This window comes from Ailuropoda melanoleuca, chromosome 8 (assembly GCF_002007445.2).
Source record: "Ailuropoda melanoleuca isolate Jingjing chromosome 8, ASM200744v2, whole genome shotgun sequence".
Taxonomy (NCBI): Eukaryota; Metazoa; Chordata; class Mammalia; order Carnivora; family Ursidae; genus Ailuropoda; species Ailuropoda melanoleuca.
The window spans coordinates 104,259,952-104,280,647 of NC_048225.1; the positions used below are offsets into that span (position 1 = coordinate 104,259,952).

Genomic DNA, 20,696 nt, shown 5'->3' on the forward strand with positions numbered 1-20,696 from the left:
ATGACGGATTTCACCTAGAAAACGACAGTGCCTGAGCTAGAACTGAAAAGTCTGGCGGGTGCCTCCAGGGTGTTCCAGATCCAGGAAGCTCCAGTGTGTTTAACAGCACAAGGAAGGAGAGAGAAAGCAAAGAGGAAGATGCTGGAAGGTTTGAGATCCTTCCAGGACTAAGCCCCCTGGGAGGGGCGAGCTGCTGCCACTGCTGTGGAGGCAGGGACAGCTGTGGAGGCTGTGAGGTTTTGGTGGCTGTGCTGATGTCGCCAACACGGGGACAGGCTGGTGTGGAGCAGTAGAGAGGGAGCAGCAGTTTGGGGGGGACAGGGAGAGGGGAGTGGAGGGATTGCCAGACAGCAGCAAAGGGCCAGTTGAGGCGCACATAGCTTACTAGCTCTGTGACCTTGAGCAAATCTCGTAAACTTTCTGTGCCTCCATTGTCTCATCTGTAAAATGGGGATAATAAAGCCCACCGGATGAGTGGAGAAGTACTCAGAGCAGTGACTAGCCCGTTGGAGGTGCTTCTGAGCGTGCACTGTGATTAGTGCCGCCCCAGATGGGAACGAGAGCCCTCAGGGAGGGGCTGGTGGGGGGATGGCTTTGGCTTTAGCTGAGAAAGTCGGGGGGGGGACATTTGCTGAGGCAGCCATGTAAAGGAAGGGCGGCAATATAAAGGCCCGAGGTAGGGACGTGAGCGGCCAGTGTGGCTGGAGGAGAGAGGGTGGGAGACAGGCCTAGAGAAGTGTCAGGGGCCAGCCCGGGTGGGGCCTCCCAGGACAAGATAGGAAAGTAGGTGTTTCCCCCGTAGCAGTGGGAAGCATTGGAGGGTTGGAGCGAGGAAGTGATTTGCTCCTACGTGGGGTTCTGGGAGGATCTCTGTGACCCTATGTGTCCAGGGAATGCCCTGCAGGAGCAGGAGTGGGAGGGAGGGGACTTCCCCCGACCACGTCCGCAGATCGGGTGAGCACAACCAGGGCAGAGAGAACGAAAGTGCTTGCTCGTCTGTCTTCCCCATGTGTCCAGACCCTTCCTGGTGCCGTGCCCTTGCCCAGGCACAGAGAAGGCTATACACATAGTTTCTCTGTCCAAGAAGAGCAAAGGGTAGGATTACACCCAGACACCTGCCCCACAAAAAGGCATGGGATGAAGACCCTGGGGCACGAGGGCTCCGGGTCACCCCTCTGCTCCTTGTGTCTCCCCTTCCCCGGAAGGAGGTCCCGTGCCTGGCTTGGGCTCTGTGGGCTCTCTGGGACCCTGCTGTCGACTGGCACTCTGAGACGCTCCCCAGCTCACTCGGCGGCCTCCGGGGTTACTTTGGGTCTGCTCGGTGGCTTGGATCCTGTCTCTCCTCCCAAGTCTTGGTTTCCATGGCAGGCTGGGTTTCAAGAGGGGGCGCTCTTGTTCTCTAGTCCATAAAAAGAAGAGTGAGGGGGGTCCTGCCCACTCCACACCCCCTCCCCAACCCTAATGCCAACCATCGGGTCATACAGGACACTATCAGATGACAGCTGAGCTCCTGTCCTCTAGGCCCACCCACATGCCCCTTGAACTGTGAAGGGGTCTGCCCAGGTTGAGACGTCTTCACGTGCTCCAGGAGGGGCTCGAGAGGGACTCACGGTCAAGGGGTAGGGGGGTCTCCACGCATGCACGTGGTCTGAGGTGGCATGGGGTGTGCTGAAGGCATGGCCCCAGCCCATCTGGGGGTACCAGGGATTGTCTCTGCTGTAAGGGAGCACACAATCCAGCTGGGGGAAAGTGAGAAAGCACAGGGCATTCTGGAATGACACCCTGCCCAGGACCCACGGCCAGGAGACCTGGTTGGCTTCGGGGCCATATTGGTGGGAAAAGTTGCTGTGCGGGGCCTGTGCAGGTCTGTGAAGGTGTTCTTAGAACAGGTTTTTGCAATGTCACCACGGCCCCCGTTCCCTGATGGGTAGCAGAGTCCCATTTCCTCACCCCAGGCTCGTTCATGGGGAATCGTATCTCCAGGGCCAATCCTTGGCCTTCCCTCCATCCCCGCCCGGCTGTGACCGGCCATCTGGTCTGCAAGAATGCCATGCCCTGTTCTTAGGAAACTTCCCCTTCCTAAAGGACCTGTTCAGCCTTCTGCTGCTTATTCTGCTCCCTGTATCCCTTTCCTGTGCCTCTTTTCTGACCTTTGGACCTTGGCTCTTTAATTATTTTCTCTTTGTCCCTGGAGCAGGGTGGTTTGGGCCAGAGGGCTGCTAGGTGGTAGCATAAGGCTCCAGGAGGAACGCCGACATGAAATAGCCGTTCTTCCCCCCACGTCTCCCTCCTCACCTCCGCCCAGGGAAATCACTCACGTGTCTGCTTCTGGCCCTCCCTCCCACCAGCTTACACCAACAGCCAGGCCGACATCGCCACCCAGGGCTGGTTCATTGGGCTCATGTGCGCCATCGCCCTCTTGGTGCTGATCCTGCTTGTCGTCTGTTTCATCAAGAGGAGTCGAGGTGGCAAGTACCCAGGTAGGATGCATGGGATGAGTGGGCTTGGGGGAGCGCGGCCGGCAAGCTTTCCCGGGAGCCACCGGCTCCCCATCCAGATCCAGGGGGCTCGGTTCCCCCAGTGAGCCTAACCCTTGCCAAGCTTGGACGTAGAGTCCTCTCGCCTGGTCCGTGCATCTTAGAGCTGCCGGAAAGCACTTGAGTTAATTAAGTTCGCCTGAGGTGGGCGGATGGAACGGTCCAGGCAGCTCCAAAGAGGGGATAGAAGGAACCCTGGCTCCTATTAAGAATGACCTTCCCTCCCCTTGACTCACCAGCTGTCTGCTCGGTAAATTAGCTTTTTTCAGCCTGAATTTCATTAGGGTCCTGTGTCCCAAGGAAGGAGGCAGGAAGAAAGGCATTTTCTCTAACCATGAGAGAGAACAGAGAAGGGAGGGTCTGGATGGAGGAAGCACGCCCGTGAGAGAGGCTCTAGGTGACTGCGCTGTCATGACAGACCCCCCGGCAGAGGGTCAGGAGCCCCTGCTTGAAGAGCAGCCAGGGGCTGGGGGTGGCTTGCGGTGATACGGACCCCGTCAGTAAAGATCTGTGGGCTTCCCTAGAGCCCCAAAGAGCCATTGCTCTTCTGGGGGCCTCAAGATCCACCAGCCCAGACAAACCAAGGTCAAGGACAAGGACCTCTGGCATTCTTGCTTCTGGAAATATTGATTGTTTTTTCAAACGGGCAACAAAGCCATCTGTCTGGGATGGGGTGGGTAGAGTGACAGGAGACAGGATAATGGATGACCCAGCAAGTGAAAATCACGCTGGGCTCCAAAATGAAATTGCTCCCTGCCCCCCAAAGCCCCATCACCAAGCACAGTCCGTGCTCTCCACATGCCCGCCTCTCCCTGCCTCTGAACAAGTCCTCCTCCAGGGTCCCCCTAAAACTCAACTCAGAGAGAGGATCCTCTTTTATTTCCTTCCCCCGCCCACATACCCTCAGACCCTAGGATTCGAAAGAGTTCTGCCTCTGCTTTAAGTGAGGGAGATGTCTGTGAGGGAGGGCAGGAAATTATCATTCTTCATCAGCGAATGACGTTTTCTTTCACTTTGTTGTGCTGTGTTGGGATTGTTTTGTCCTGTAAAAGAGATAGCCAGAGTCAGGGAGAAGAGTGGCCTTACTGAGCTCACCCCCCCCCCGCCCAACTCATCAGATGAGCTTTGAGCCTTTCTTTGCCCATTTAGACAGCGTTCCTTTCTAGAAAGTTCTTCTCACAGCTTACCTCCTTCCCTCCAGCTGCAAGGTAAGGCCCTAGTCCGCTAGAAAGATGAGCAAACCACGAGGCCCGGGCTCTAGCCTCACTCTAGACTTTATTCAGTTCCTAATGAGTTAGGTGACGTGTTCTTCAGCTCTGAAGGGCTCGGTTTCCCTCTCCTAAAATGGGGGAGGTTATCCTGCCCTGTACCTCAGGCAGGATACATAGTCATTTGCGTTAAGTGTCCCGTGTGCCAGGCTCTGTGCTGGGTGCTAAGGACAGGAGAAGGAGGGATGATCTCTCCCTCAAGCCACCGCAGCAGGCAAGGCGGGAAGATCACAGCCCAGCAAGACAGGGCCTGGGATGGGTGTGCAAACCACAGAGAGCTGTGGGAGAAGAGAGTCCCACACTAGTGAGGTCATAGACACGAGAGCATATTCCATCCGGAAGGGGCGTACGGAGCGTGCCCTCCGCCCAGGGCACTCTGCTAGGGGCTTTTACGAACCACGCACAGATAATTATCCCACAGAGCAGAATAAGAACGGTGCTGAAGGAAGCATCACATCCGTTCGACATTTTGGGGCAACCCCGTGGACAAGTGTTGGGGGGCCAGGTGGAAGGAAGTTTCCATTGTCAATGGAGAGGTGTGGAAACGCTGGGGGTGAGGACGAGGCAGGGGTGTCCACTTGACAGCTGGTTAAATGCAAGAAGCAAGAGTGAGGGAGGCATCGATGGTGCCTCGTTGAAAGGGAGAGTGACTCTGCAGACGGGGTCCTGTAATCACCATGTCTGTGTCTTTGCTTCACTTATTGGCCTAGTGCGAGAAAAGAAGGATGTTCCCCTGGGCCCCGAGGACCCCAAAGAAGAGGACGGCTCCTTCGACTACAGGTGGGTGATCTGTTCGGCTGCTGGTCCCCACTCCACCATCCATCCAGCTGTCACCACTGGCTCTTGGATGGGGCCGCCTCCCGGCGGGGACACCGCCCAGCACACTCACACGGAGTTGAGTCCCAGTCATCCAGCTGCACAGCTCCAGTTTACTGAGCTCCTTACATGGGCCTTCCCACCTCTTTCCTCTGAAAGCAGACGCTGGAATGCCGTGGCCGTGAAATGAGCTATTGACCTCCTCTCTGCCCACCCCCGACCCTAACCCTGAAGACAGGGACCCAGCGAAGCTGTATTGTCTTGAAACCTCAACTCCGTGAGAGAGGAGGGGCAGCGGTGCGGGTGGGGGCGGGGCGTTCTAGACCTTTTCCCCAAGAACTTGAATGATATGTCTGGCCCCGAGCCCAGAACTAGTCTTGGAGAGGCATGTGGTCAGGGCCTGCCCCAAATCAGAGGACTGAGGCCCAGATGGAGAAGTGACCTGGCCAGGATTCCCACCCACACTCGCCCCCCAGAGAGCTGGTGGCAGAGCTGGAGGAGCAAGGCCTGACTTCCAGCGGGGGAACGTCACGGTCCAGCCCTCAGATCTCGACGGGCCTTTGCGGCTCAAAGCTGTACTCTCCCATTTTGATGGCAAGCTATCCTGAGTGAANAGAGAAGGGGGGGGGGGGGGGGGTCATGGAGGCCTCATTCCCAGAGCAGGGCGGGCGGGAGGAAATGCTCTCAGCAGGACCCTACTTCCCCACCCCCACCCTGTTGCTCTCCGGGGCAAGATCACCCCGTCTTCCCCTGACCTCTCCTTATCCCACCCTCTGCCTCCACCACTCCCCTCAGCAGCCGCCCGGCAGGCAGACGCTGCCCACAGCCCAGAGCCACTACCCAGCCAGGAGCCCATTGGCAGGCTGAGGGGCCACAGCCGTCCACCCAGGCCCGACATCTTCAAGGGCCTCCTAAAAGGGAAGCAGGAGAGCCCCTCCCTGACGGTCCTCAGCACCCCTGGCAGGGCCCATCTTCCCCATGGGCTGAGACCCATTTCCTGGCCACCTGTTCCAAAGAACAGGGGGCTTTCCCTCCCCCAGGCCCTCAGTGCGACCCCAGAGGAGGGGTGAGGACCTGCTGGGCTACGAGAAGCTGCTTCCTCAGGCGCCTCTCCTCCCCCAGACACCGAAGCTGTTGGGCAAAAATATCTGCCTTCTCCCCACCCACACCCCTGCCGCACCCACACTGAGGCTGGGTATACATACAAAGGTGCACCCACGGGCCCGCACACCCACGCACCACGGACGCGCACACACACGCGCCCACACCTGCCTCGGTTTTGGCTTCACAGGGAAGCAGCTCCCTGGTGGGTCCCTCTGCTGCTCTCTCCCTCGTCTGCCCACCTGTGTTTCCAGGGTCTCTGGGAGGATGAGCTGACAAGTGACCAGACCGGGGACCCCCTAGTCCTTCTGGTTTCTTTCAAGCTCCCTTAGAAGAGGTCTCTTTTTCCAGATCTAAATCCTCTTTCTGTAAGAACCTGACACTAGACACCCTCCCTCTGCCCCCTGCCCAAGCTAGGCCATTCCTGCCCAGTGGCTGCATTTGGCTTAGGTGCCTGGAATCCGCTAGAATCACACAGACACAATCCTCTCGCTCCTGGGAGGGAGTGTGTGTAAAAAAGACCCGTGAGTAGGACCAAGACCAGCAAAAAGCTTCTAGTTTTCAAAACGTGAGCCCCACTCTCCATACAGACTGAGCGCAGCCCTACAGACCGTCAAAGAACACAGGCCGCGGTAATGGGGTGCAAGAGGGAGGGGCTGATAGCTTTCCAAGTACTGACGCCCAGCTCGCGCTCGGGCTCCAGGTCCTTCCCTGACAGCTGTCTCTGTCCACCGCCGCTGTTAGAAGCCAACATGCACTGGCCACTCTCATGGCAATTCAGTTGGTTGTCCCACACACACCCAGGAAGGACCAAGTGTGACCTGCAGGCCAGGGAGGGGACATTCTGTGTCTGCCCGCGCTGCCTGGCACTGCCTGCTGGGACCCAGACTCCCACTGCCAGCCCGGCTGCCTCTTGCCCGGGGGCCGTCTCCCCTCTGAAGTGCAGCCAGCAGCTTCTGGCCCCCCCTCGGAGCCTAGAGTGTAGAGCATTTGGCAGCCAGGGAAAGGGATGTGGTGCCTGAGCAGACCCCGGCCGCTGGGGGGGTCTCGCTTCCTGGGGGCACTGCAGTCATCCCAGCAGGTGTACACCACTCTGACCACCAGCCTGCCAGCTCTCCTTGCAGAGGAGGGGCCGAAGGGCAGGACCTGGGGGCCTCCCAGGAGGCTGGGCAGGATCGTCAGAGCCTTGCTGGGCTTTGTCTTCAGTTGCTGGCCTCACACACCCCTGCGTGTGCCGCTCCGCTCGTCCCACCCTCTTTCACTCGGGGCCCCAAGCAACAGTCGGTAAAGCAGAGAGCAGCCAGAAACCACAGCAAGGTGAGGAAGGGAGAGGCAGGGGAGACGTGTGTTTCTCCGTGGCCCAGACCCGTTGCTTTTTGTCAAGGGCAGAGCCTTTCAAGACAGGGCCACACAGATCACAGAGAGAGAGAGTTCAGCCGCTCTTGATGGGGAGACTAAGGCCCAGTGAGAAGAAAGGCTTTCCCAAGACCCCAGAACCACAGTGACGCACGTGGGACCAGCACCCCAGCTCCTTGACCCACCCCATCCTGCCTCTTCTCACAGCAGCTGGCCCTCCTCCCTGTGGGGTGGCTGTCCCCTGTGTCATGAAGAGGACCCCAGACCGGGAGTCCAGAAGAGTGGGCTCCAGGCCCGGCTCTGCACCTCCTTGCCACCTCACCTTGGACAAGACACTTGTGCTCTCGGGGCCTTGGGTTCCCTTCTGTGATGCAGCCAGACAGGGGACGGCCGGCGGGGGTGGGGTCGCTGACTGGTGACCCCTGAGGTGTTCCCCTCTCTGAGCTGTGTAGCACATAAGCTCGGTGAGCACCAGCAGCCCGGTGCTACCCTGCCTGGGTTTCAGCGACACTGGACCGGGCCAGGCCCTGATTCTCTGTCTCTCTCTGGCCAGTGACGAGGACAACAAGCCCCTGCAGGGCAGCCAGACATCCCTGGACGGCACCATCAAGCAGCAGGAGAGTGACGACAGCCTGGTGGACTATGGCGAGGGGGGTGAGGGGCAGTTCAACGAGGACGGGTCCTTCATCGGCCAGTACACAGTCAAAAAGGACAAGGAGGAGACAGAGGGCAATGAAAGCTCAGAGGCCACGTCGCCTGTCAACGCCATCTATTCTCTGGCCTAAAGGACCCCCCCGCCCAGGCCACAGCCACTATTTTGCAAGTGGGAGGAGGGGAGAGGGGGAGATGAAGCCACCGCAGACCTACCACGCAGCCACCACCTTCAGGGACAAGGGTATAACAAGGGGGTCTGCCAAGCTGTGAGGACCAGTGACCGCCCAGCCCACCCCAAGCCTCCTCCCGATGACCCCCCCGCACCCCCGGGGTGCCACCATGTGGAAGAGCTAGAGTCCTGGCTCAGCTCAGCTGGAGGGAGCCCAGCCCTTTGGTCTGCCTCACGGCCACCTTGAGCCTTCCACCCCCGCTGCCCGCCCTTGACCTCGGCACACACACTCACCGGTTTCCGTTGGTTAGGGCCCTTCGCATTGTCTTTATTTTTGCTTTGTGCATCTTCCCCACCCAGACCCAGCGTCTCCATTTTCTTTTCCTTTCGAAGAAATGTCCCTGGACAAAGAAAGAATTGGTGGATTCTCCCCCAGACAGGCAAAAGGATTGACCTGTAAAAGAACATCTAGAAAAGCTGTTGTATTCACATCGCCGCCCCCGGGCCATTGTATTTCCGAAGGATGCCTTTCTCGCCAGATGCCTCCCTACCCCCAACCCATGCGCCTTGGCCTTGTCAGTTGCTGAGCTGGGCTTGGCTCCTTTCAGGAAAATGACAGTATTTTTGGCAGGGAGAGAGTGGGCAGGCCTCCTTGCCTCGCTCTGGTTCAGTTGGGAGGTGGGCTTACCTCTTGCTCCTTGCTCTCACCCTGCCCCTTCCTCCAGAGTGTCCCAGACAAGAGCTGCACCGGCTCTGAAGGAGTTCGAGGAACAGGAGCGGCCACTGATGGGAAGAGCCACAACTCCAGTGGCCGAGTTCCTCAAGCAGAAGGAAACCGGGCGGCTGGTCCCTGGGGAGCTGTCCTCACCTCGGGAGAGAAGGAAAGGGCTGGGTTTGGACTTCCTTCCTCCCCATCCGTGAAACCCAGGATGTGGGAGAGAGGACCATGCCCACTGCCTTGAGGGGAGAGGGTGCCCCCCACCTGGTCAGGGAACCCCGCCGCAACCCTCACGGGTATGGAACCACATGATGTGGAAGCTTTGCTGGTGTGTTTGGGGGTGTAAGGTGCTGCTCCCCCTCTCGTCTCCAGCACATAGCATCTCCTTGTTCAGTTCTGTAAGACACTGAAAGTGGTGTTTTACACAGTGCCGCCCCCCAAAACCAAACCAGTGTGTCCTCTCCTTGGGGTATTCCACATCTCAGGAGAGCCTGCGAGAACACCACGCTGACCACGCTGGAGAGCCCGGCCTGGGGACCCCGCGCCCTCCGGATGCCTTACGCAGCTCTGATCTGGCCCTGCAGCTCCCAGGTTCCTAGCCCCTGCCCGCAAGCCTCGAAGCCTCCAGCGATGTGTGTCTCAAGAATGGGGCGGCCCCTGCAAACGTCACCGCAGAACCAGAACAGCCACTCGACGCGTGTCCTGCATCCCGTTGCCCCAGCCGGAGACCCTCGCAGACTGCAGTTCTCAGAGACCCAAGGCGCGGCCTTCATCCTCCCCACCTAATCCGTTTCTGAAACCAAAGGTACCTAGCCTCAGAGAGAGATCTTGAGCTGAGAGCGACCGGTAGCTGTCCCCGCAGCTCGAGCCGGTTTCGGGAGGGTGAAGCTGACCCCCAGCAACGGACTGCCTGCCACAGGCACAGCCTCTGGTTCAAGCGTCCAGCTGTTTGCCGAAGGCCTGGGCAGGGACAGGGCTGTGTCCTTCAGAGGCTCAATTAAAGCATCGTTTGCCACACGTTTAAGCCACAAAGGTATTAGCAATGCTTGCCTCACTTAATCAGTCAATCGAAGGTCAAGCCCATAGACACACGTACTCTGTCTGCAGGTAAGAAACCATAGCCCAGAGCTGAGCTAATTACGTTGTTTGAACCTGAGAGCAAGTAACTGGCCTATGCCGTGGCCAGCCTGGCAGCGCAGAAGCCCAAGGGGCAGCTCTCTCATGGTGAAAGAGGACAGGGTGAATAATGGGGGGCTAGGAGTGAGCTCAGGGAGCCCTTACCCTGGTTTTCCTCAGACACCTGCCTGCATACAGCTGGGCATTCCTGCACCCAAGCCCAGCGTCCCTCAAGGGAATGTCGGGGAAGTGTGCCTGTGAACTGAGTTAAAGGACCAGCCTTTCCAGAAAACACTCTGGATCTGAGCAGAGTAGTCAGTGTCTCAGGCCCCTCACTCCACGTGACACCCCACACACTAGTGAACTCAGTGCACCACAGGCAGACTCGTAGGGTAAGGGGACTGTGGGCTGTCACGGTGCCCATCCCCCTGCCACACAGCCAAGGGCTTCAGAAGGGCTTCTGCCACCGTGGGGTCTGGGGGAGAGAGGATTCCTCGGCCTATCTGCTCGTCGTGTGTGTCCCGCCAGCTCTGAGCCATCTCCCTCCGTGTAGGGAGGCAGTGCCGGCAGCCACACGGCGAGGTGCTGCCCAGACCGCCACGCCACCCAGCCCTCCTGGCAGGCACAAGCCAACCTGAGCCTGGAGAACCAGTTTTTCCCAAGCAGACATGCTTCGAGAGGTGTGTGGATGGCAGGGTTAGCGAGCAGCCGTTCCAGGAGGAGGAAGTCTGTTTTCCATGAGCCCAGCCAGCTCAGCAGGAAAGCAGTATTGTCCCGCATCCTCTGCCAGCTGGGGCACTCAAGCAACCCCCTGAAAACATAGCAACCACGGTATCAGGAGATGGTGACACCGTTGGAGCTCCCGCCTGCCTGGCTGTTGGGGGGGAATCTTGCAGTGACCCTAGAAGTCCCTTTGCCCATGCTTCAGTCCCACCTGCTGTGCTCAGCCGCCAGAGCCGTGGGCTCAGGAGACACTCTCGAAACTCTAGTCTGAGCCGGGCTCTGAGCCAGAGTCAGGTGTGGCCCCTGCCCTCCCAGGGCTCACAGTCCTGGAGCTGAGACTCAGGACACAGTGGGCATTGGTGGCGAGCACCCTGAGTGCTTAAGCCACCAATGGCTCCAGGCTCAAAGGGAGAAGCTTAGGCGAGAGCAAGTGTTCCACAAGGCTGAGGAGGACAGGCAGTCAGAGCCGGCAGGGTGGGGTTGAGGACGGGTCCTGGCTTCCTGAACCTCTTTGCTCTGCCCCTCGGGGCAAGTTGCTTAACTTGTCTGTATGTTGATGCCTCTGTCTCCCCTATGTCATCCCTCCTTTGAATACCTCTCCCCACTGAGGGGCAGGGGCCCCCCTGAAGGAGCAGGAAAGCCAGCATCTAAGGAGGACAACATTCACAGGGCCCCGGGGACCACTGCCTCCCACCCCACCTGGCTTTCGGTGCAGAGAACCTACTTTCCTCACCGTGCTTTTCGGGGATGGTTGAGGTTCAGTTAAAGGAAAAACCAGACTAGCTCTTTCCCTTGTGCATTGCCTTTGCCCAGGGAGGTGGGAGGCATCTGGCCCACCCCTTGCTGGCAAGACCCAAGGTCTAGAGAAGTGTCCACCTGAGGCAGCCAGTGCCAACACTGCTCACCTTGCAGGGGGTATCTGCAGCCCGGGCCGCATACTGCTTTCATAGCTTCCCCGAACACAGTCTTAGAAGAGGGCTGAGGACACGTGTGGGTTTGCCAGCTAAGGTGCCGCCTCCCCCGCCCACACCCTACACCCACGCATGGCCGCATCCACATGCACGTGCACAGCAGGGCGGCACTTTCGGGGAGAATGATATAGATTATGATGTTGTCTTAGGGTGAATTCACACCCTGACCTGCTTGAGAGGGGATGAGAAGGGCTGCATGGGGTGTGGTGTGCAGCTCCGGCAAGGGGCAAAGAGACTGCCCAGGTTGGGCCCCACTTGGGCGATTCCTGCAGACAGAACTGAGAAAGAAAGAATCTGATCCGAAGGAGGGGGAAGCTTCCCCAGGAACAGCCCAGGGCAGAGGCTCTGTAAGGGGTCCTGGAGCCCTTTGCAGGATCCCAGCCAAGCCACAGAGAGTCACAAACAGCCCGGGGGATGGAAGCTATGGGGACTCAACACACTTTGCCCCAGTCTTAGTAAGGCTGCTTCACGAACACTGAGGAGGGGAGGCTCCCCGGCTCTCAGTGGGAAGGCAGCTGCTGGCACAGGGCGTGTTCCCCATTCGTGACACCTTGGTCACCACTCCTGCAGCCCCTGCCAAACACACACACGTCTGCTAGAAAGAAATCACCCAGTGGATCTTGGTTGAGCTTCGCATGGTGGCTTAGGAGAAGCACGTAGGAGGTCCCTGATTTTAAAAAAAATCGGAGGAGACACATGAATGAAACAAAAAGCTTGAAATGTCAGGAGGCAGAGCCCAACTCCTAGCAGCCCTGTCCCCTAAAGCAGGCAGGGGCCAGCCCATGGGAGTTTGAACCAACCTTGCCACGGTCGCCAGCCCGCCCAGCCCAAGCCCGGGCAGCATCCTTCCTTCTCTCCCCTGCTGAGAACAGCCTTCCCGAGACAAGTTCAGAGAAGGATCAGAGGGGCAGGACAAGCACCCCCCAGGGAAGCCACGGGACCCCCACCAAGCAGTGTCTCGGGCCACACCCCGAACCAGTGCACCTCTATCAACACAGTAGTATTAAACAGGAGTCCCGTGATGCTAAGGGTGGACACAGGCTCAGCCCAGGCTGCGTCACTTTGGACAGCTTCAGGCCGCAGCGTGCGGACGAACCACAGAGCTGATCGCATGGACAGGACCCTGTGTACAGACGAGGACAGTAAGATCCACGGAGGGGAAGGGACTTGTCCCAGGTCCTTCAGCGAGTAAATCAGGGTGAGGGGAGGGCTTGAACCCTGGCCTTAGGAGTCCTTGTCTAGGGTTCTCCACCTCCCCGCAGGGGCCTCCTTGGACATAGAGATGTAACTTCACTCCGTCTGTACCTCTTATCACTTCTCCCCCATCCCCCCTACGCCTCCCAAAATGAAAGACACAAAGGATTTTTCCGAGGCCAAGACCAGTCCGTGTGCGGCAGCCCGTGGGGACGCCAGCCTTGCGGGGCAGACCCGGGCCAGGAGCGGGGGAGGAGCTGACTGGTGTTTGTCACTGTGAAGTCTCGACTGTACTCTGGAGTGGCCTGACCCTCGGGGCCCCCAGCAGGCTGCATCCCTTGGGCCCCGGCCGCGGGTGGCCAAGGGGTGGCAGGAATGGAGGTCAGCACACGGAAAGAGTTCAGTGAAGCAATAAACACAAAAATCTGGGAGAAGAAATCCAGAATTTTGTGCCCTATTCTGTTTCTTTTTCAAAAACAATGCCGATCGGATGACCCTGCCCCTGTCCTTTTCTTTTCCCCCCCGGACCCCCCCAACTGGACACCCTCAGTCAGTGTTGTCCCTCTGCCCGGCTCCCAGCTCTTTGCCAACTTCACACTCGTCCTGGGTTAAGCATCAGTCGCCTGTGACGTGGCCGCCTTCTGTCCCGGTCCCACCCTCAGCCCACGCTGGCCCCAGAGGACCTCTCGTCCTGCCTCCCCCCATCCCCGGCATACCCCTTTCTCCCCCCAACACCGTGCCGTGTTGTTCCTTCCAGGGGGGATATTTTTTCCTGACGTCTCCATGCTCCCCCGCACACCCACACACCTATAGAGTGGTCTGATATTTTTTCCATTGGTTAAAGGTTTAACTCTCCACAGCAGACCTTGTTTTAACCCCTCTCACATCATGTTCTTTCCTCTTTGCGAGTTATTTTGCATTAACCAACTTTGTCAGCGACAGATGCGGATCGGAGCGTGTCACGCACGACCTTCAGCAGGGAAGACTTCCAGGCCGCGGAGGACCATCTAATATGTGGACTTATAAACTGACTGCATGAGCAATGAAAAGGCCAAATTATTCAGAATTTTTTTTTGGAATCACTGTAAAAAAAAAAACTGATTTCTTTTGTATAGAGAACACTAAACGTATAATAAAAGTTGTTCAAAATGGACTCTGGCCAAGTGATTTGTTCATTTTCTTTAGTTAATGGAAAAAGGGAGAGAGGTGTTGGGATTGACAACAGAATCAAAAAGGATTTCTCAGGGGCGCCAGATCGTGCACACTTCAGGGATGCTGCAGGACCAGCTCCCATCTCAAGGTTGGTCTTATCCTGGAAGCCTCGTTGGCCCCGTTTGTGTTTGGACCGCACGGTGACTGACGTGTGTGCAGCCACGGAGATACCCCGATTCAATGCGACTCTATGTGTGCTTGCACCCCATTTAAGAAGTGCCGTGATGGGGCTGCTGGGAGAACGGGAGAAGTGTGCGATGAAGCCCTGAGGCCTGGCCCCTCCTTCTGCAGCCCTGCCCTTAGGTGAGAGAATACAGCCCATTTAATATTGTTGAAGGAATGAATAACACTGCCTACAACAGACCAAAAACCTCTCTCAGTAGACGCAAAAGACTCTCAACCAAGGAGCAAAGAGGGGAGGGAACGACACAGAGAGGCCGGTGTTGGTGGAGGGGCACCGATCAGCACTTACACCTCCTGTCTTGATTCTTCGGCCTGGAGTTGGGCTAATCCTCACTGAGGACTGCCCCTTGGCCGTCGCCCAGGCAGGCTGAATGGAGAGGGACCCCCAGACGTTGTAATTGCCGTCCCTCTCCTCAGGGTGGTGTGGCGGCTAGGGAGTGGGCAGGGCTGGGAGGGGCTCTGCTCCGGCAGAAAGATAACTGATGGTTTACCAGCAGTAAGGGGAAATAAGGGCAAAGGATTCCCCTGAAAATGCGGAGTTTATCCAACTCTCCTGGATAAAGGACCACCAGGTAACTATCCAACCCACCTGTGTTTCCTCTCCCTTCCAAAGTCCTCAGAACAGATTGGGACCTGAGGCCTTATTTCCAGATCTGGCTCCTCCTGAATTTTGGGTATCTCGTTGGGTATGCCACAGAACACCCCTGAACCTCCCTGTTCACTCCTTGGAACTCGAGAAAGATCTTTTTCTCATCATTCTCAAGTTCACAAGCTGTCTCTGAAATCTGCCCCTCAAGTCCATGTGCACCATCCCACCAGTAGCCCAAGCCCTCATCCTGAATTGACAGTGTCCTTGCCTGTCCTGGCACTTACTCCCTGCTCAAAACTACAGCCAAAAGGCTCTTGTAAAATACAAATGTGATCATGTCCCTTCTTTACTTAAAACCTTCGCGTTCGCTACAATACCTTCAGTCTGCTATACAGTAGGATAAAATCTTAACGCCTTGGCTTGGCATTTTAGACCTTTCGTGATCTGGCCTCTGCTTTGGCAGCCTTGTTTTTCACCAGTCCTCCACATGTACCCTAAATTCTAGCCATTCCAATCTGTTTCCTGCTCCCCCTGACATGCAATGATTTCTCATGCTTCTCAGCTTTGGCGATTCAATTCCACTCAAAAGGACCTGCTAATAACCTACTCTGGGCTAATTAATGCTCTAAGGTAAGGAGGCTAGAGTTCCTGTCCTCAGGAAGCTCTGTCATGAGACACAGTCAAGTAAGCGAAACCAATGTTATAGGGGCCCCTGCCTGGCTCAGTCCGTAGAGCATGCGAGTCATAATCTCAGGGTCATGAGTTCGAGCCCCACGTGAGAACTAGAGTTTGCTTTTTTAAAAAAAAAATCAATGTACTGGGTGTTATACGCAAACAATGGATCATGGAACACTACATCAAAAACTAATGAGGTACTGTATGGTGCCTAACATAACATAATAAAAAATATAAATTTAAAAATTTTTTTTTTTAAAAATCAGTGTTATAGTCTCCAGGACAAAGGACTCAATAAATGTGGGTTCAACAGATGAATGATGGCCCAAAGGTGGGTCTGCTTGGTATACCCTCCCGCTGGCCTTCCACATGCCCCTTCCTTTAGATAATTTGTGATCACTGGAGTACGAATCACCTGATTCCAGGCTCGTTCCTCTCTCCCATTCCAAACCCCTCCAATCTCCTTTCTCCTTACAGATCATCTCTCCTTGAAGACAGGCAGTGGCCTCGTGCTGGGTCACAAAGCGATGATCTTTAACAACCAGCTCAGGGGAAGTCTTACCCCCTACCTGACGAAGGCTGTGCAAGTACGTGCAAACGCGTGCGCGCACACACGCGGCTGCATGGTCTGGTTCAGACCCCCTCACTTGGCCCCAGAACATCTATGTTTAGTCTTTCCCAGAGAGTCCACGTGTATTGCCTGTTTCTTTCACGAAACTGTGAACATCCTGAGTATGAGAGATTTTTTCCATCTGTGTGTCCACAGCCCAGTGGCCGGCACACAGCAAGGACAAAATGAACGAATATGAATGAATGGGTGAACAGTCGTTCCTTTGAAAGGGACGGCCAGGTGAGTTCCAGACTTCCATGTCATCCTCTTTGGATACTGGCTATTTGGATATTGGACTTGGATATGACTTCTGGGGGGCCGTGGGCCGTCCACTGGCCCATTTTGGAGCAGGACCCCCCCCCACACACACACACTCAAGGGGACAGAAATGGAGAGATGAAGCAAGCGTCTTATTTGAAGAAAGCCAACCTCAATTCAACTGAGGCCAAACAAAGCAGCAGCCTCTCTTCGGGGCCCAGGGGATTCCCAGAATATCTGTCATCCCTCATCCCTGTCTCCTGAAGGCTGCACCTCCCAGCCCATTAGAAATGCTAATCTCCAGCATGGAGCTGGATTAACGGACCCAGTGGGAGGCGACAAGTCATCTTCCAATCTTCATTAAGAGTGAAGGCTCTACCCCGTCTTGCCCAGCTGCCCCCAAAGGGATGGGATCTGGGAATTCATTACAGCCCCTCTCATCAAGGCAGCCACTACTGCTCAAGACCATATTCGGTGGAGGAAGGTAAGGGAGGGTCCTTTTAGCCTCCCCTCCCCACTTAATGCATCAGAGCCCATTTGTTTGATGTCAGTCCCTGCTGGAGCGTGGACCAGGCCGTGGGCCTCAGAGCAATTTGGAGCCACAGCTGCGGCCCAACAGCCCAGCGCCCAAGCTCCACTCCCACCCCCACCCCCGCCCCTGAACTTGCTGCTGATTAGCCCCAGACCCCACGGCAGAGAAGCACGGCTTTGTGTAGACAGGGGAATAGGCACTCTGATGCAAACAAATGAAATTACTTAGTGAATATTTAAAATCACAATTGCCCTCTAACGAGGCTGACTCCCATTCAGTGCAGGGTCCAGGACTGATCTGGGTAGGGGGTCTGCAGAGAGGCAGAAGGAGAGTCCTGCATTATTAGAGGGGGGAGCTTTTGGAACTCCAGGGCAAGAGTAGGGGGCAGACGAGGAGCAGAGACAGGCAGCAGGAAGATTCGTAGTTCTGGTAGCTTGGCCCCTAGACCGGGAGCATCCAGATCGCTGGGAACTTAGAGAAATGTACATTCTTGGGCCCTTCCCCAATCACTGTACCAGAAACTCTGGAATCTATTTGTTTTTACAAACCCTGCAGGTGATTCTGATGCAGGCTAATGTGTGAGGACAACTAGATGAGAGGGACAGTGACAAGCCTGGTACTCTGGGTTGTATCCCCTCTCCGCGTCCCCCAAAGTGTCAGTCGCATCGACCCAATGGATGAATTTGCTTCATGTGAGCAGATCTTTTAGAAAAACTAGCAAAGTTGGTGAATTCTACCTCCAAATTGATGCGGGGTGAAGCAGAGACTGCAGGAGAACGTAGGGGTCAGAACACACACACCCAGGAAGTAGCACGCACTGGGGGAGGGGCTTCGACTTTCCCAGAACATGGAATTGGCAGGGGAACTGATCCATTTTCATCCGTGTCAGAGGCAAGAGGGCACCAGATGGTATTTGGGTCACAATACATTTATATTAAGTGACTTCAGAGAAGAATCACTAATGACGTTGACGCCCGCCGTCTGTGCTGGGAGAGTGATGTGCGGTTTATGCAAATTATCTGCCGTGACCCTCACGCCAGCTCTCTAAGGCAGGTAGCGTTATGTCCTGTTATGTCCCGTCCTGCAGGCCTGCAGGAGGAAGGGCAGAGGGCTGAACAATAGGCCCAGGGAAGTGACAAAGCCAGAACTCGGTGCCAGGTCTGACTCTAAAATCTCCACATTGACCAGGACACTCGGGTACGAACAGGCATCTCCAGGACGACTTGGGCCTGGTGCTCTGTGCTGCAAATGCATCGCGCCCGAGCAGCCCCTGCCGGCTCATCAACGTGGCCCGGCCACGATTTGCCCCTAACTTCTCTACTCTGCTGGGGGAACCCAAGCAGACGCCCGACCCCAACCCCAGGGAGCCCAGGGGAGAGGATGGTGGGTGCCGGGGCACTCAGGGGTCCTGCGGTGAGGGGCTGGTGAAGCCATAGGCGCTCTCCTGCTCCAAGTCGCCTTGAGGACCAGGAAAGGAAGAACCGGAACTCGGAAGGTAAGTCAGGCACTAGCTGTGTGACCTCAAGCAAGTTATACACCCTCTCTTGGCCTTCATTCCTTCATCCATAAAACAAGGATTATAATTGTAGCTCTCTCGTAGGTTGGTGTAAGGATGAAATCACTTAAAATGTGGAAAGTTCTAAGAAGAGTGCCGGATGCACGGAAGGCATTATATAATACTGCGTTAAATGTACCTAAATAAATGAATCCCCTTAGGCTTTGCCCTTCCTCGGCACACCAGAATGTTCTCCCTAGCCTCTACTTCTTCCTCCAAAACTCCTCCCGGTTCTCCCAGGCAGGCTCAAATCCCACCTTTCATGACTACCTTAGCCCCCAGGGCTGTTTCTCTCCAAGGAGCTGCTGTTGACCTTCCCCTCCCCTGGCCTTCCCCCGCCCACCCTCACCCAGCCTGGCCTTCAGCATCAGGTCATTGCCACTGTGGACACTTGTCTCTTCTATGTCTGTCCAGTCTACAAACTCTGGAGGGCAGGACCCATACTCATGCCCGCTTGGACCTTTGTGGCACTCAGCCCTGCCCCTCCCACTCACGTGGTCCCCACACAGTGAGCCGGCCGCATTGGTATTCAGGCCGGCTGCATTACCGCATTTACTTCCCAGCTAGTGGCCCAGTCTGTGCGGTATTGACAAGGGGCATGGGGCGGGGCCGGGGGGAGGCAGCATTTGTCTTCCTAAAAGCACGTTTACCAGGTTCCAAGTGGCTGGATGGAAGGACCAGTGATGGGTATTGAGAGCTAAAGGTTCATTCTACAGCCCCATTAATTAACTTCCCCAAAGTCCCCTAAGTGCTCTTGTCTCTCTTTAAAGCCTAGGAACCCACTCTCATTTATCGGAAAGGACTGTCCATCTTCCACTTCCCTCCCTCCCGCTCCTTCTCGCTCCAGCCTGGCGGTGGTTAAGACACTGCACGACCCTCTACCCTCCAGGCAGTCCATGGGATGGAAGAGGATGAGGCCAGACATCCAGAAGACCCAAGTTTGTCCTTAGAGAGAACGACAGGACTCAGCCAGTGCCCTGAGCATGCACAGCCCTGATCCCCGTGGGAGTGGGTCAGGGAGGAAGTCACCTGGTGGGGAGGGGCATTTCCCCCCCAGATTCCAGAGCCCAACTCCCAAGCTTAGGGTAGGGGAAAGCACCTCTTCCAGGCCACATGGCTCCTTCCTTCTCAACACCAACAGCACTTCTCTCCAGGGAAGGGGGTTTGGCAAAGACCATCAACCACGCAATCCTCTCGGAGGTCCAGAAGGGCTAAAATCTGCCATCCTTCTCCACCCCCAGGCCCAGCAGCAACCTCCCTGAAAAACAAAACACAAAACAGAAAGTCCTTCCTTAGAGCTACCTGGTCCTCCTTCCCACATTTTCCGTTTTCCACAGCACTGAGCCCTGGTACAGCCGGGGTAGTCAAGGCCGCAGGCTCGCTGCTGGGGAGAGAACACGTTCTGGATTTCCCCGGGGGGAAAGGGTCATAGGCTCAGTGGTCAGTCAGTAGGCTCCCTGGAGAAGGCCCTGTCCCTCCTGGGTTATGTGCACCTGCCTCAGGCATACAGACCAGCAGGGCTGGTGTGAGCCCTGGCCCATCCCCTCATTCCATAGATTCCCCGCATCAGATGCTAAACCCCAAACTGGCTCCCCCGCCCTGCCACCCGGCCACCCAGCCAACGCACCCCCCCTCCCTTCCACAGCTCCCGGGGAAAGCAGGTGCCCTGTTCAGACTGGGGCCAACCAGGCTGCTTCTGAAAGAGCTGAGAGTTTTTCCCAGGGCGGGGGGGGGATACACAAACTTGCAAATACACGTGTTCCAAAGCCAACAGAAATAGTGTGAGAGCTTCAGCGGCTCTAGACTCTCCCTGGCCCTCTAGCCTCCCCTCCGCCCCGACACCCCAAAGCAGACAGCTGGGAGCTGTGCTGCTCTGGGACAGTCAGGGGCCAAAAGAGTCAATGTGATCGTTCTCCAGAATCTCATCCTATCCTAAACTGAGGACCACGGAGGTGCAACCTTAGTTCCCAGGTATAGGCAGGCTCTAGACCAGGGGGGAGCCTCTGCACCCCCTGTCCTCCCTCCCCCCAGCCCTGACATCCATTTCCAATCCCCCAGCCCCCGTCAGGGCTGTCAGGCACCCTCTTGTGGGTCCATCAGTGGCTTTTAACGGAGCCCCCCACCCCCACTTTCATCCTATTAGTGAGCTGGGAGTAATTACAACTTCATTAGCCAAATAGGTTCTTGGTTCAGAGATTCCCCCCCACCCCACAAAACAAAACACACACCCGCTTCCTTCCATCTGAAGTCTGTCCCCCGGGGCGCCAGCTAACAATGTAGCAGGCTCTGGGGAAACCAGCAAGGAAGGGGGAAGAAGCCAGGGATGGCTGGCCAATGGGGAGGAGGCCCACAGCATGCCCCCCCCTTCCGCAGCGCATCTGTCGGTGGGCTGCCCCCCACCCCAGATCTTTGACAGGGAGAAGGATGGCACTCCAGCAAATGAGGGGCGTGACCCCTTG

At 56.6% G+C, this 20,696-nt stretch overlaps 1 protein-coding gene and 1 long non-coding RNA gene across 6 annotated transcripts in view; one reads left to right on the plus strand and one right to left on the minus strand.

Moving 5' to 3' along the window:
* The window catches only part of NFASC (neurofascin), a 179,514-nt gene extending 165,738 nt beyond the window's left edge, over window positions 1-13,776 (plus strand). For all 5 annotated transcript variants that reach the window (XM_019798576.2, XM_034667109.1, XM_019798566.2 and 2 more), the window contains 3 exons: window positions 2,349-2,480; window positions 4,516-4,585; window positions 7,632-13,776. In XM_019798576.2, the coding sequence (XP_019654135.2) occupies window positions 2,349-2,480; window positions 4,516-4,585; window positions 7,632-7,863 (434 nt within the window). In that variant the 3' untranslated portion in view covers window positions 7,864-13,776. The remainder of the gene's footprint in view (window positions 1-2,348; window positions 2,481-4,515; window positions 4,586-7,631) is intronic.
* Window positions 2,904-19,482, minus strand: LOC117803459. The gene is made up of 4 exons (XR_004627356.1): window positions 19,337-19,482; window positions 8,590-8,769; window positions 8,196-8,302; window positions 2,904-3,580 (listed from the first exon to the last, which is right to left on the minus strand). It is a non-coding gene; the product is annotated as an uncharacterized LOC117803459 (long non-coding RNA).
* Between the last annotated feature and the right edge of the window lie 1,214 nt (window positions 19,483-20,696).